Source organism: Silene latifolia, chromosome 4 (genome assembly GCF_048544455.1).
Source record: "Silene latifolia isolate original U9 population chromosome 4, ASM4854445v1, whole genome shotgun sequence".
NCBI lineage: Eukaryota > Viridiplantae > Streptophyta > Magnoliopsida > Caryophyllales > Caryophyllaceae > Silene > Silene latifolia.
The window spans coordinates 3,557,568-3,574,340 of record NC_133529.1 but is presented as its reverse complement, the minus strand read 5'-3'; the positions used below and the strand labels follow the sequence as shown (position 1 = coordinate 3,574,340).

At 38.3% G+C, this 16,773-nt stretch overlaps 3 protein-coding genes across 5 annotated transcripts; 1 reads left to right on the top strand and 2 right to left on the bottom strand.

Annotated features, from left to right (window-relative positions):
* The first annotated feature begins 829 nt into the window (after positions 1-829).
* Positions 830-2,813, top strand: LOC141652602 (myb-related protein 308-like). Its single transcript, XM_074460138.1, has 3 exons — positions 830-1,372; positions 1,574-1,703; positions 1,874-2,813. Exons 1-3 carry the CDS (start codon positions 1,240-1,242, stop codon positions 2,532-2,534), a joined length of 924 nt encoding a protein of 307 aa, XP_074316239.1. The 5' UTR covers positions 830-1,239; the 3' UTR covers positions 2,535-2,813.
* A 7,120-nt stretch (positions 2,814-9,933) lies between these two features.
* LOC141652603 (large ribosomal subunit protein uL15x-like) lies at positions 9,934-10,561 on the bottom strand. The gene has a single exon (XM_074460139.1). The coding sequence runs from the start codon at positions 10,494-10,496 to the stop codon at positions 10,053-10,055; it is 444 nt and encodes a 147-aa protein (XP_074316240.1). The 5' UTR covers positions 10,497-10,561; the 3' UTR covers positions 9,934-10,052.
* Positions 10,562-11,380: 819 nt separating this feature from the next.
* Positions 11,381-16,313, bottom strand: LOC141652601 (DEAD-box ATP-dependent RNA helicase 20-like). Of its 3 annotated transcripts, none has more exons than XR_012547222.1 (10): positions 16,026-16,311; positions 15,210-15,850; positions 14,929-15,108; positions 14,675-14,836; positions 14,407-14,561; positions 13,711-13,803; positions 13,508-13,593; positions 12,422-13,413; positions 12,064-12,288; positions 11,381-11,847 (listed from the first exon to the last, which is right to left on the bottom strand). XR_012547222.1 is itself a non-coding variant. In XM_074460137.1 (10 exons), the coding sequence occupies exons 1-10, from the start codon at positions 16,085-16,087 to the stop codon at positions 11,747-11,749; spliced, it is 1,932 nt and encodes a 643-aa protein (XP_074316238.1). In that variant the 5' UTR covers positions 16,088-16,313; the 3' UTR covers positions 11,381-11,746. The 3 variants fall into 3 exon arrangements, 1 of the variants encoding a protein (XP_074316238.1); XR_012547223.1 differs by having other exon boundaries at positions 12,428-13,413; XM_074460137.1 differs by having other exon boundaries at positions 13,187-13,413; positions 16,026-16,313.
* Between the last annotated feature and the right edge of the window lie 460 nt (positions 16,314-16,773).

Here is a 16,773-nt window from a genome sequence, read left to right as displayed (position 1 = left end):
TTACTGGTTTTAGGGGTAAAAAAGTAATTTTTTAATGTGGGGTCTACCCATGATCTTAATAACAATTAATTAAAATTTCTAACAAATTCTTCAATTCATATTTTTTTTATTCAATTGTTGATAAAATAATATTATATCTAATTATATTCATACAACTATACAAGGTCAGTATATGATAAGTTAAAATCGACCCGTGCATTTTTTTTTGCACGGGAGTAAAACTAGTCTTGTATTAAAGCCCTGAAAATGTAGAAGTGTTAAAACTCTGAGATATACTGGGCAAGGTAAGATTACATGCAGGGTTTTTTCAATTAGTCTTACTGAATACGGGTCGGAGCAAGTGACGGGTAATGCCACTCACAAAACGAATAGGGGGGACAGGGTGGGGGCACCTCCATGTGCTTCCCTCTCTCCTCTATTTGGGTTATTTGTGAGAGAAAATGGTATCCGTCACTCCAAAGTGACAGATACATACCGTCACAAATGAGATTTTGTGGGGTTTTTTATACAAGGATTAAACTTTCTATTTTTATAAAAATTATCCATTTACCTGATATACGTTATTTGCGGGCTATTATACTCAGAAATTTAACCGGTGTTTACCAAAAAAGTGGTTACGAATTCCTTCGTCATCTAAAATAATCAGTTGTTTTTTATACAAAAGGACGTTTCACAGTGTAAAAATGTCTTCTTCTGTAATTTGTGACTAGCTAGTATTAATTAGTGTAATTGATTGATTAATGAAGAAGGGAAAGAGATACCTTAGAACCCAATCCAGCAGTTCCTATGAAATAATAGGCAGCCACTTTTGCGTAAAACTCACTTGATTACTTCACCTCCTTTATCTCTCTTTCTCTCTTTTCTTCTTCATTTCCTTAACTTGAATTCTAAGTATGACTTAAATCTTTTTTTTTTGGCATTCACTACAAAAAAAAAAAAAAAAAAAAAAAAAAAAATACATTCTATGTAAATTCTCAATTTTTTTTGTTCAAATGTGCCACACGGCAATACAATACAGGGAGTAACGACGTTTTAACCACCAGACTAAGACATCTTCAATTATACAGATTCCCGATAAATATGTCTATATATAAGTCTACAAAACTTGCCATGTGTCTCTAGCCTTCCTACATTTTTACTCAAAAGAGCAAGCTAAGCTCCTTATTTTTTATGTGTTGTACTTTATTTATTTATTTTATTTCATATATATTATCCCATTAAACAAAAAATTATCATACAATGGGGCGCAACTCTAGCTGTGCAAAGCAAAAGTTGAGGAAAGGATTATGGTCTCCTGAAGAAGATGAGAAGCTTTTCAATTACATTACTCGGTTCGGTGTCGGCTGCTGGAGTTCTGTTCCTAAGCTTGCTGGTATCTTTACTTCCTTGATCATTTCATTGTATGTTTTTATTTTCGAACCACTAGGCTAAGACCTGTTCGGTATCATTTTACTGTATATTGAACTTGTTTAATATTCACCTAGAGTCTTATTTCAGTTTTCTTTTTCTTTTTTTCTTTTTTTTTTTTTTTTTTTTTGTTAATATAATTTTGGTAATTTATGTGGAAATGCAGGGTTACAAAGATGTGGAAAGAGTTGTAGGTTGAGATGGATTAATTATCTAAGGCCTGATCTCAAGAGAGGAATGTTCTCCCAAGAGGAAGAGAATCTTATCATTAATCTTCACCAACTTCTAGGAAATAGGTAAAATATTGTTCCCTAATTACCCCTGTCGACAAATTTAACCACCAGACTAAGACCTCATTGACTCGGAACTCTTTTGTGAGTAGAGAGTAGTCAAGAGCAATTTAATGCTAAAGGGTTCGGACCCAGATCATAAATACCACCGGTTGATTGTGTTGGATTTTGTATAGGTGGGCACAGATAGCAGCGCAATTACCAGGAAGAACAGATAACGAGATAAAGAATTTATGGAACTCGTCTCTAAAGAAGAAACTAATGAAACAAGGGATTGATCCACAAACTCATGAACCCCTTGACACACCTCAATTCCAATCAAATAATTCTTCAGAAGATCACAACATTGCTCAAGAAACCGTAAACTCGGAACATCAACCTTATACTCCTTACCCTGCAGACAACAATACATCAATATTCAGCAATGCACTGTCATCATTCTTAAACAACCAGTTCAATGTCCTTGAACCTTCTAATGATGCTTCTCAGAGTTACTGTTTTTCGGAATCGCTTATATTCAGTGAAGGAAAAGAATGTTCAAGCAGCAGTTCTAATAATAATAACAACAATATGATGAATAATATCAGCAGGAATGCAAGTTTTTCCTGGGAGAATCCTGAAACAACCAAGTTGGAATCAGAATTCTTTCAATACCCATTTAATAACAATAATTATGGGTTAATTAAGATGGAAGAAAGTATTGATCAACAACAACCAAGTTCATGGGAGGAAGAACAGTTTAAATCGCTTTCGCTGTCGGAAGAACTAGCAGCAGCTGCTGGTAGTCCTGGTGGTACTGGTAATTTTGACATGTTCATGTATAGAGAAAAACAATGATCATGTAAAGGTAAGAAAATTGAGTTTTTTTTTTTTTTGAAAAAAAAAATGTTTTTAATTATTAATTTCTTTTTCAGTTTGGTGGGATTTATTTTCTTTTTGTTGATTTTGATGTGTGATGGTCAGAAAGTGTTATTAGTCCAGGTATCTTTCTGAGTTGTGTGTGCATTATTTTTCCATGGAAGAGATGATGAATAGAATAGTGTTGCTGATGTCTCTTGTACACTGTACAGTATCAAATATTGAAATTAATATGAAAGCAAAACTTGTTTTGTGGGTCATTCTCTCTTTGTTTCTCCTCATTTGTTGTTATTCATAGGAAAATGAAGGGTGTGACCGGGTGGAACTCAATTTGGGCGTCACCCTTTTACATGGGGTGAGTGAGAACCCCTTCAATTAAGAATGCAGGTGAGAGGGTGGCACCCAATTTGGACGTCACCCGGTGACGCCCTATCACTGTCCTTATTCATAAGGGTAATTTATTTCCGAATCAAAATTCTCTCCATTTCTTAAAAAAAATGCAGAATTCATCCGTTTAGGTTTAAATGCTTATCTCGAGGAAAAAGTCGTGTACTATATAGGTGACATACACAGATACACTTAGGCCATGTTCTTCGGACTAATTTCAGTTCAGGTTCAGAAGTCCCAAGTCCAATTATTTCAGTTCAGTTTAGAGAGTTTTAGTTTAGAAGAACAATACAGCATAGAAAAAACGGTAAGATGGGTAAGTAATACTCGGTAACTTTTTTCGTTTACTACGTAACCAAGTTGTGGGGCCGGAAAAAAAACCATTTTTCCTTTCTGTCACTTTTCTTTTATGAAGTGTACTTCCTAGAAAGCAAATTTCTTGTCTAGTGAAGGTCCCATTGATTTCATTCATACATGGAAAATTGAAGATGTGCAAGGACAAAAACATATACTTAACCCTTAAAATGTGAATGCAATCCATATAATCTCATAATACAAGAAGTCTCAATTCAATTTAAACCGTGATCAGTGGCGCCCGCCTCAACGCAAGGCAGGGAGGTCGGATGTACGTAGACTTCCCTTTGGACACGGAAAGAAATATTTCCTTAGTAGAAGAAATGTAGAAGTAATAATAAAATTGTTCAATAAGAGTAAGGGTCATTAATATGAGAACGAAATCGTGATTAAATGTTATTTAAAACTCGGACGACAAATCAACAAGGAAAATCCAATAAAGGTAATATTAGGATATTAGGTCCATTAGGGTTTAGTAGTGACGGCTACGTCACGGTGGCTGTCTCTAGGGTTTTAATAGTGCTTAGGATTTCTTGTAAGGTATTATAAATACCGATCATTCTACTCATATCAATAACACAACAACACATTTCCAACATTCCTTTAATCTTATCATGGTATCAGAGTCCACGGTTATTATCCTGGGTATGATGAATTAATTAACTGGACTTATTATTCGCAACCGTTGGAAAATAACACGGTTTGCTTTGACGGCTGGAAGAGAGGCCTAGTTGCCCCCCGGACCGATTTAAATTTAAATGGGCCTCACATGTGAGGGGGGAGTGTGAAGAAAACCACCCATATATTCCCACATGTGAGTGTCTCACATTGATAAAAGAGGAGAGGAGTTATCACTTTATAAGGCAATGAGCTACTCCCTCTATTGCCAATTGGTTTTAGAGTGAAACCTTCTTGACCTTATGAAGCGGACTCTCTCTCCTTCATTTGGGTGCGGCTCAGGCCCGTTGCATAATTTAATGGGAGAAGTGTCAGCTTGGCTTAATGTTTAATGCCAGATGCAGATGTAGGGGTTAATGCCAGATGCAGATGTAGGGGGTTAAGTAAGGTTGCTTTCTCCAGTAATGACCAATTAATCAATGATTACTCGACTTTTCGAGTCATTATACACAAAATAATACTACAAGTAACTTCATTTAGACGGCACATATTTACATTAAATCAATGACTTATATGACATTAACAGCAGTGTCTAGAAGAGGAACTGAGGAAGTATGCCTTTTTTTTCGCTTGCGTGACGGAGGTGCCATTACCATTTTCAAGGTCGAAAATACCGATATTTTGGTTACTTGGTAAAATGAATTGAAGCTGAAAAAAACCATAGTGCTCTGAATGGAGTAGTTTTGGTATTGTTTCTAACCTTGGGAAAAATTGGTGTTTTTCTGGATTCGAGTAATCGAGTTTTGGTAGAAGGAATTGAAGCTGAGAAAAACCACAGCACCCTGAATGGAATTGTTTTGGCTTTGTTTCCATCCTTGGGAAAAATTTGGTGCTTTTCTGAATTCGAGTAATCGAGTCGACAACCGTTGATATTTCTGTACTTTCACGAGTAAAGGTTAAGGGTGTGTTTGGATTGAGGGATTTGGAGGGAAAAGAAAGGGAGGGAGAGTGAGGGATTTAAATTCCCTTGTTTGGATAGCAAATAAGGGTGGAGAGAAATGGAGGGGGAAAGATTTGGAGGATCCATTTTCCTCCTCCAAGAAAACAAAATCTCTCCACAATATAAGCAAGATTTGGGAGGAAATTGTATCCAAACAACCACACCCCATTCCCCCTTCCCTTCTCTCCTTTTTTCTCCTCTTCTTCTCCCCTTCTTTTCCACTTTTGCTATCCAAACACACCCTTGGTGTGTTTGGATAAAGCAAAAGTGGAGGAAAAGGGGAGGAGAAGAGGAAGAGAAAGGGATGGAAGGGAGGAGAATGGAGGAGATCATTTTCCTCCAAATCTTGTCTTTGTTGGAGAGAAATAATTTGGGCAGAGGAGGAAATGGAGGGATCCATTTTCTCTCCCCTCAAAATCCCTTCATCTCAATTTTGCTAACCAAACAAAGGATTTATCATCCCTCCCTTTTCCTCCCCTTCCTTTCCCTCCAAATCCTTCTATCCAAACACGCCCTAAAGGAAACTCTTGTTACCAAAACCCAAATTCAAAAAGTGAATCAAAATTATCATTATTACAGGTAATATTGCAATCTTCAACCTAATTTTGAACTCGATCGAAATAAACTGAAGACAAATATGGAATATCTGGAAAAAAAATTAACTAAATTTTACCGTTATTTCAACCAAAAAAATGAAAGGCGCAGAGTATTTCATAGCCTTTGATTCGACCCAAGAAAAATGTGACCCTAATGTCTCCGTCTCTCCGATATGCACTTAGACCATCTCCAACCATGAGCCATTCTCTTCCTCATCACACTCTCTCTTATTATTTCTTACTCATCCACCTCATTATTCCTCAACTTTTCAATTTTACACCTTCAACAATAATTTACAGTTATTCCTCATCACTCTCTTTCATCATTATCTCTCTTATCTTAATATACCCCACACATTTTACATTAAAAATCTATTTTCGTAATTTGTTCGAGTTGAGGGGTTTTCAACTCGATAATTTATCGACTTCGGTTTTATTATAGAAAAAAGACAAGACATTGTTTTCTTAAAAAAAAAATTATATTGATGAATATATTAACTATTCAAATTATGATGATATATATCAATATTACTACCTATTTGTAGATAAAAAAAAAGATAGAAATTATGGTTTAATTTTTTTTTTCAAAAAAAAAATTACATTTAAATTATTGGTAAAAATAAGGAATGGTGGCCAAATAATTTGCATCTGCAAGCACTCTATGTTGATGAATCACAAATTTTCCCTAAGACTATCCCAAAGCAAGGTCAATTGCTTGGTCATGACCTTGCTTGATCACGGTTAATCAAGTAATTAGTATTGTTAATGTGTGACCAAGGGTGGTTAATTTGTGACCAAAAACAAGAAATGGTCAATTTGTGACCAAGGTTGGTCAATTTGTGACCAAGGTTGATCAAAAGAGAGGTTTTATTGACCTTCTACGTGTCAATTTCTTATTGGTTGAACAATTATAAAACAATAAAAAAACAATGATTGGGAATGTTGTAAGGTGAATAATGATTGGGTTGATGACCTAGGTCGCGACCTTCTGCTTGGAAGGGTGAAAATGGGTCAAGGTTAATAAGGTAGGATTAAGAGTAAAATCGGGTCGCGACCTAGTTAGCGCGACCACTGCTTGGGGATGGTCTAAGAAAGCAGGTTGTACATACTATGGGGCCCATTCTCACGCAGCGTTTTCATCCTTGACAATTCGCACAACGTTTTCATCCTCGAATTAACGCCTAAGCAAAATCATCATTGGACAACCATTTTTTCACATCCTCAGTTTTTCGCGTCTCTCTTCCTCATGGTTGGATATGCTCTTAATAATAAAACTATCAAAGCTAGTCTGATTAACAACGAAAGTAGTGAGTAAACACTTGTATCATTACACAGATTGTTTTACCCTTAAATTACTCGCTGTGAATAGGAAGTAATTTGAATTTACATACCGGAACAGAGAAATCATTGTGCCAAAGAAATAATATATGCTTTCCACAATTCATATCAAATTGCAGAAGCCGTAAGGTGACACTGTGACAGCGATAATAATTCGTCGTTCAGTCGTATCAGACTTAGTATTTGACAATAACAATCAATCTAGGAACGACTCGATTTTTGTAATATGGACACTATCATTTTACCCCCAGATGAACAGAAATCGAAAAAAAAAATATATGCTCTCCAGGATTCAAATTGAATTACAAAAGCCTGGATCGAAAACTGTGTCAATTAGTGATTTAACGACCAGAATGCCTTGGGTGGCATCGATAATAACTCTATTCACCGACCTATCAGACATCGTTGTGGGATTACAATCAATCTTGCTACTACTCAACTGGTGTAATACAGACAATCATTTTATCCCAGATGGCCACAAGTCGTATGTTAAGGAGCAAAACACAAAGTCAAGATCGATATATCTTTAAATGGAAGGGAGTGCTAATATGCTATATGGACATGCCATTGTCCCTAAACTGTGAACAGAGCTACAATTCTCGAAAACACTTACTGAAGGCAGCAAAGCACAGTAAAGACTGAAATATGGAGTCTGAAATAACTATAACTCCTCTACATTCACAACAAATGCAACAATCGCAGGAGCAGAAAGTTGAGCGCAAAGAAATAAAACAGAAAATACGATATTTAAACAAATATTCATAACAGCGGCAACAATTGGAGGAGCAAAATAAAAAAAACAAGACTCGAGCTTAGCAGCCATAAAACAAAATGTCTTTCAGTACAAGAAAAGGTGACCACCAAAGTGTGCAACAGGGCAATCGTGCAACGTGCTGATAGACTCTTACGACATTTTCACGAAATCTACCTATAAGTGTAGATAGATTCAGCATCAAATGCGAGATAAACAGCAAATCAAAGGGACTCGGGTCGACTACACGGTTTTTCTAAGATTTCAGAGCCCTACTAACAAGTAACAAACCAATACTAAAACAAGAAGCATGAACACCGCAACACTTTAATCTCCTTTCTATTTCCCCAGCCCCAGTGTCGTCAACTTCAAGTTTACCAAAAGACCCTCATCTTCTCAGTGACTTAGGGCATCCACAATAGATGAACCTCTAAAGAGGTTTGTCACATGACAAATCATCAATTTAACAAACCTCTCCATTAACAAACCCATATACAACAATAGACAAACCTTTTCAAGGTTCATATCGTCATAGGACCCACATAAAATTACCCATTTTTTTCCCTCATATATATATGTTGTTGGAGAATAAAAATATACTAACTTTTAGGGGACCACTTGCCATGTCAATCAACAAACCCGTATACAAATGTGTAACCATTCCTATGGATGAACCTCAAACCCCATCTCCAACAATAGAGAGGTTTGTCAACAAACCTCTAAAAAGTACACAAACCTTTGTTGACAAACCTCTATTGTTGATGCCCTTAAAGAGCACAGCACAACCAATGTCTACACCAACTTTCTCAGAAAGCAATTGAAATTTGCTGTTAAAAGTGTTTTACATTCTTCCCGATAATGCAGTACTGCAATAGTAATGCATGGCCACAATTGCTCATTTAATCCAAACCCTCTTAACATAACAAGCACGAAACTACTGAATGATCGCAGAGAAAGCAACAAGAATTCTATGTTCGAGTCAAGAAACAAAACACATAATGAAGAGAAAAAGCTTATCCTTAGCGTCCCATTATCCCTCAATCGCATAGACTACCATAAGGTATATAACGTTGACTCATCAAATGATAGGGATGTATGACAAATATAGAGGAGAAGTACTTCACATAATCTAATACAACTTCATGTATATACATATACAAGTATACCTTTCAAGAAAGGTCCACATACCCAAGCTGCAGATCCTCATTTTACAACCGAATCCTGGTGTCTACAAATTAATAGTCAGGAGTCTCATGACAATCATACCACTTGGATGAGTGCCTAGAGCCTCAATTAAAAACCTAATCCCAACTACTAAAGACATAACTATTACGGAGAAAATACGTCGTTTGGACAAGTAACCAACCAATAAACCAGATCAAAATGCACTCAAATGACTAAAAACACCAGCTAATGTCATTTCCTAACAATGCACAGAGTAATATAAACAACACAATTATTTCAACTCTAACCCATCATCAAAAACAAAATACTCCAAGTCCCGATCATTTGTTCACTTATAATTAAAACACCCTCGACTGACAAAGAATTGAAAACGGGAACAAATGATGAACGATCTGAAATCCAACAATAGTAGCTGATACAGCATAACACACCAACATTTCAAGGACTCCAAACTCAAAATGTTTCCTAGGGGACGAGAAAGAAAGGCTTTCATAACAAAAGTAGCGAAAGACTATAATATATGAGCTATAAATCTTTGCATTCCCCTTTACAATATTCCGTCTACATTTTAAAATATACTAATCCCCGTATCTAAGCCACATTTTAGAAAAACTCCTTCGGTTTCAAAACCTAATCCAGGAAAACTACAACAGCTCATGACCACTCCAAACAGTCTAACAGAGTACACAAGTATACCCCATAAGATAAGCCCAAATTTGTAGAACCAACATAAAACTCGCTACATGGATGACGAGTGAGCGAGAGACCAATAACCAATAAACGCCTAAAACAACACCCCATCAACCAAACCAATCAACTACACAATCCCTAGATTTATCTACTTAACCACCAAAGCTATCAACTAACGCACATTTCTAATCAAATGCAACCCTGCAACCCTTCGTTCCAATCATTTGTTTACCTTTGATTCGTAAACAAATGATCGTAACGGAGGGAGAACATCCTAAACATCATAAACACAATACCAACATAGCAATACTAAATCCAAACCATAAACAACAGAATAATAATCTGAAATCCAACCAAATGCAACCCTTAATTCCTATCATTTGTTTACCTTTGATTCGTAAACAAATGATTGGAACGGAGGGCGAATATCAAAACAAACCATAAACAACAGAATAATAATCTGAAATCCAACAATAAATCCATAAGATTCAAAAAGATACCAAAACAAAACATTTGAAATACAAAACTATAACAAAAACAACAATAATCCTTGATAAAATTAAACCTTGCGATTAAAATCAAGCAGTAAGAAGAACAGCACCACCAGATTCCTTAATCTTCTTCTCAGCAATCTTACTAATCAACTTACTCTTAACAACAACACTCCTTCCCTCGGGAAGCACACCCTTCCCAAGTACCTTAAAATACCCAAACTGCGTCACATCAACAACAGGCGCTTTCCCCTCTTTCACAGCCTTCTCCCTTACATCTTCAGGAATCATAGACCAGATCTTATCAAGATTAACAGTAGGACAATGGAATTTGTTACGAAGACGATGAAAATATCTCATACCAACTTTACCAAAATACCCTGGATGATATTTGTCGAAGAGGATACGATGATGGTGCATTCCTCCTGCGTTTCCTCTTCCTCCGGGATGCTTTCGGTGTTTTCCGATACGCCCGTGACCTGCGGAGACATGGCCGCGCTTCTTCCGGTTTTTGCGGAGGCTTGTTGTCATTTTTGCGGCGGTTTGGAAATGTGGTTAGGGTTTGTGAAGGAGGAAGTAGGGTTTTGGAGAGTGTGTGTGTGGAGGTTATATAAGGGTAGGGTTGATGGAAATGGTGTGATTGGGTTTTGGGTTTTTTGTTAGCCCAAGCCCATAACATCGTAACATTTCTATGTAGTTCAAGGAGTGACGGGGGCTCTCTTGAGACGGTTTTAATTTAAGACGATAAAATGTCATTTTTTTATGATAAAAAATGTCTGATTAATGATTAAAAAAAGAAAATAACTATAATTCGTTTTCGATTACGGTTATTCTTTGTAAGTGTCGTATGGCGTTCTATTAATGAAATTATTCTTCTATTTCAAAAAAAAAAAGTTATAGCTAAAAATGTCGATTTTTAACAATAAACTGGCGTAAGTTTTTATCAGGAAATATTCATATTTTATTTAGCGTAAAACGGTTATATTTTATCCATCTTAATTTCAGACGAAAATGGTCGTCTGAAATGAGTATTTGGTTTCAGTAGGGTTTTTCGTCAATTTTAGGGGGTTTATTTTGGTGGTATGCGTGAAACGTATTCAAAAACCGTAACAATTCTAAGCATTAGGATCCTCTCCATTTCCTTCCATTTCTTATCCAACGGTTTCGAAACGATCTAAAGGCCAATGAAATGAAGAGGTTAAAAAAGGATTATGGATAAATATTATTTTATTCGTGCAAATGGAAAGAAATGGAGAAAAACTGAAATGAACTCCAATTCTAAAGGCCGCAATCATCGTCATTCGCCGCAGTGCAGAGTTCTTATCAATCCCAGCTAATCCAACCAAGCCAACCCAAATGACTCATTTGACAGGTCTTTGGTTAAAATAAACTACATTTCTTATAAACAAACCTCGTGGTTAACCGATCTCTGTAAGGAAACTTCGATATTTGAACACGTCCAGAACAAAAATCAGTACAGTGCATAATAACATAAAACACCTATAATCCTACCAGAGGACTCCAGTTCTAATCTACTCTATATAGCACTAAAACAACTTAGGCCATCAAAAATGCCCAACAAATCAGCATCACTTAAACCAGCCAGCTGTGGGCTGGCCGCTAACCCACAAATTACACACAGAAATGGAAGACTATTGCATGAGTATCGGCTATTCAACCTGCTGATCTCACAACTAGGGATAACCGAGGAAGAGGTAGTGTGGTCAATGTCGAAACCAATTTGGATTTCAGGATGGATAGATTGTATTGCAGTTGTTGATCTACCAAGGCTTTCGGCCAACCGGAACAGCATTTGATCCCGAATACTGAGACCTGTTTCCAAAGCCTCCCCTCCCTCTTGACCGGAAATTGCCTCCTGATCCTGAGAGCAACCAATAAGCAGCAATAAGCAATAAACGACCAATATATGAGCTTACAAAAAATGTAAGACTTTCTCGTTTGAGAATTTGTGGGCAACCAATTAGCAGCAATACGTAAGCAACTATTCATTTGAGTCATTCTGATTTTTCTTGAAAAGAAATTACTCCGTAACATAACAGAAGAAAACGAGAAAATCAGAAAGAAATAAGAATGTTACCTCCAAAATTGGACTGGGCCATTGCAGACAAGGCTGGTGGTACCACCTGCCCTGCTTCCCTCAAAATTTTAACGAGTTCTCGGGCATACTTTGAATTAGATTGCGTTAAAAATGAATAAGCAGTTCCCGTAGCACCTGCGCGACCAGTTCTTCCTATTCTGTGGATGTAATCTTCAAGACTTGATGGGAAATCATAATTTACCACACATTTTATGTCCTTGACATCTACAAGAAACCAAAAACACGTGAGTTAGAATTACTCACTGGATGGATGTAGCGTATTGCCCCTTATCCCTTAACCTAACCGATCACATGGATCAAAATATAGACAACACATTCATCACAGAAATGTGCCCACCTTTACCTAATAGGGATAAGGAGCAGCAGCGTCTAATATCTCCCACAAAGGAATAAGCTTGTCTCAATGAACCGGGCTGCCATGACTACCAGCTCCTTAAGCGTGGATGGGTGACGGTGCCTTCTACTACACACTTGTGAGAATTTGAGAGCACCATCAGGAGTTCAGACACTTCTATCATAATAAGCTTTCAGAAATGTCCCCTTCTCAAGTAGGTCATATCATCGTACTTAAAAATTAGAAGACATCCTTAACCACAAATGCCCGACAAAATACAATGTCCATGCTTCTGTGTATTGCCCAAACACCATATATATCATGAGCGACTCAGGCGATACACTGCCTGCTAAAGTCTGCTAGACCAGCCTTCAGCAGTAATAAACCTGAGCCCCAACTGAAGTGACAAGGGCAACCCAGAAGCACATTGCACCAATGCAAGTTTCAACAGTGTACAGTGTTATATGGTACACTGTTCGATTCGATTCGGTTCGGGGAGCGGATTCGTGTTTGCAGAAACACTAGCAGATTCATATGTAAAGAATGCTGGCAACCTGTACTTCTTCAAGTACGGACTATAGGGTTATAGGATTGACCGATCCCCGAACCATGCATCAGCGGTTTCGATAGTGCACCCTCTCCATCCATCCAAATTACAGAAGTATGATAGGAACTGGGCAGCAGCCCGCCAACAAGCCTAGCATTTTAGAGTGATAGCTAAGACCTAAGCTAAATCTATCGAGGACTCCTAACACACAGCAATCCTACCAAGACCACGCGCAGCAACATCAGTGGCAGTCATTATAGGACTTCTGCCACTTTTAAACTCTGCCAGGACCCAATCTCTTTCAGACTGTTCTTTGTCACCATGAATGGCCAAAACTGGCCATCCATCCATTCTCAACTGTCTTGTGACCTGATCACATCCCTTTTTTGTTTCTACAAAAATGAGGATTTGGCTCCCATCCATTACATCTTTAAGCAGCTTAATCAGCCTGAACCATTAAACTGGTGTCAGAGAAATCGACAAACATACAGTTAAATCATACAACTATAGATGGTTATGGCCTGGGAAAGCAGATATTGAACCTGTTATACTTCTCCATATCAGTCATAACTTCAATAACTTGGCAGATAGAATGATTAGGCTTTAATTCCGCAGATCCAATAGTGACCTACGTATCAGATCATGACATATATGTTTGGGGTAAGATTTCACTGAACAGACTGAAAAGGCATAATTGTGATGAAAATGAACAAAAATTCCTCCTGGAAACAGATTTAAAGCGGACCTTGTAAGGATTACGTAAAAATTTCCTGGCCAGAGACTCCACCTCCTTTGGCCATGTAGCACTCCAGTATAAAGTCTGTCTATCTGGTCGAATCTACATGTCACAAAAAGCACACGTATAAGAACGAAGGGAGCAGTGTTGAAAACATAAGAGGGGTTCAACACTTATTGAGAATTGGATCAGGTGAGGTGCAAATTCAAAATGGTAGAAATGCACCCAAATATATTTGTAAAAACAATGTGTGTCGTGCGAAATAGGCGTGAACCTTCACCTCACAGCTGGCACCTTGTTGCTAATAAACACTCATCACCTCGATGTGCGCCTTGCCACTTTTAAAACTAAACTGAGATACCAGTTACCCCTCAAACTACCATAGTGCTATTCCACACACTCATTGAATAATCCATTCCAATCAATCTAACAGAGATTGCAAGACCACTAGTAGCCTAACTAAGATATGATACCACAATATTTCACATGAAAAAGAGAGAGAAAGCCGGTGAAGCTAAGAATAAATATAGAACTAACTCTAAAGCATAACTGATACTATATCAAATAAATCGTCTGACTAATAGTCAACTAAGAAACACACGAATTGATCACAACCTTTCACCCCAAATGGCCAAGTACTTATCAGAACCACAAATCAGCATGCGTAACAGAAACTGGAGAACGGAAAGGCAGCAAATAATTTACCTGGGAAACAATATTTCTGATTTGAGGTTCAAAACCCATATCTAACATCCTATCAGCCTCGTCCAGCACCAGATATGTAACTCTTTTCAGATTTGTATGTTGTGCTTCCAACATATCTATCAATCTACCAGGCGTAGCAATTACAATTTCAACACCTGAATAAGGAAATGAAATGCATGAAATGTCCGCATCACAACCAATGACCCCTTGACAATCATAACATTAAAAAAACAAAAGAACGACAGCATTCATCTGAATAGCGTCCCACCTCTCTTGAGATCCCGGATTTGAGGTCCTTTAGGGGCACCTCCATACACACAAGTGCTCCTAACATTAGCATGTGATCCGAATTTCAGAGCTTCCTCTTGTATTTGCACAGCAAGTTCTCGAGTTGGAGCTAATACCAACACGATTGGGCCATCACCATATTCTACACAATGACACAAAACTCAGTAAACCTGAAGAATAGGAAGGACATAGTGACATACAACAGTTCTATACCGAAACTGAGTGATAACTGACCCAATTTTGGTTGAGCACTGACGTGCACAAGAGCAGGCAGCAAATACGCCAAAGTCTTCCCAGAGCCAGTCTCTGCAATACCAATCAAATCCCTACCTTTTAGGGCCATTGGCCAGCCCTGTGACTGAATTGGTGTCGGCTCAACGAAACCCAACTTAGCAACAACATCAAGACAATAAACTACAAAACCAACAAAACACAATCACCAAACAATTACATTCCAAATCCTAACAACAAAACGAACAAATTCCACATCGAACAACAGAAAATCCAGTCCATACCAGGGAATCCCGCTTCATGAAACATACGGATAGGCCTAGGAACATCCTGTCCTTCAACAGTAATATCACGCATCCCTCGATAAGCCACAACCTCATGATCCGACATAGCTTGGACCGAAGGACACTCAACATAAAAATCCTTCTTAAACGTCACCAAATTCCGAAACTCTTGCTTAGGAAGCGAAATACCATTCAAATCATCACCTCCTCCTCTTCCTCCACCTCTACCTCTACCTCCACCGCCGCCACCACCACCCCTCCCTCCACTAAACCCTCCCCTTCCAAACCCACCACCACCTCCTCCCCCACTACTAAACCCTCTCCCACCACCTCGACCACCGCCTCCGCCACCTCGTCTCGAATCAAACCCTCTACCTCCGCCATCAGCACGATCCCCACTTCTAAACCCTCCCCCACTCCTACCTCCCCTATTATATCCACCACCACCACTACCAACACCAACACCGCCACCGCGACCCATATCGAAGTTCCGGGTCGGCGGAGGCTCAAATGGCGGATACCCATTATATGACACGGATCCGGGATAAGTAGGTGGGCCGACGCTATACGGGGCGTATGTGGGTGGGGGCGGTCCGGTTATTGGACGGGGAACCATTGGTGGAGGTGGGCCCATAAGGTCACTGCAATTAAATAATAATAAATAAATAAATAAATGAACAAAGTAATAATAATAGTATTAGAATTAACACAGATTATGAAGAAATTAGTAAGTTTATAAGTTCGTCTGAAGCGGTATTTTAATTAAAGGTAAACAAATGATCGAGACGGAAAAAGTAGATCTGAAAAAGAAGGTACCTGCGACGTTCGCGGTAGGAGGAAAGGTCGGTGTAGCGATTATCGTAGTGGTTGTAACTCATTATTATTGGGATATTTGTGTGATTTTTAATTAATAATTAGGGTTTATGTATGAAATAAAATATGATATATGTTGAATAATTCAATTAGGTTTGTGGAATTGAAGTGGTGAAGGTTTGAGGGAAATGATTTGGGGAAGAATGGAAGGTGGTGAAGGTGTAAAGGTAATGGAGAAGAAAGAGGAGAAAATATCTTTTAGCACAACTGTGAATATATCGCGGTTATTAATTAGGATTATGCTCATTCATGGACATGATTTACTTAATCATGGACATGAATGACCATTATACCCTTGTTATTTGACCTCATTTACTATTTTGTTCTAATTACAATTAAACGTGAAAAATTACTCCTCCAAAAACCACCAACCAACCACCACCACCCACCCAACAACGTCCACCATAGCCATAGGCCACCGGCTAACCACCACCACCACCGACAGCCACCGTGCACCAACCTTCACCGCCCCTCCCTTGTCGGCCACACCCAATCCCCAATCCCCAGACCCGCACAGCCGCACTTCGTCAGACTCGCACCTCCCAGACCACCATTGAACCACCCCTTGTGCTGCCACTCGTCTGACCTCCGACGTCCGCCACTCGTCTGACCTCCGACGTCCGCCTCTACTACCCAGCCACCCTTTCCTATATTGCTAATTTTGATTAACCCTAATTTTCCTAAAACCTAA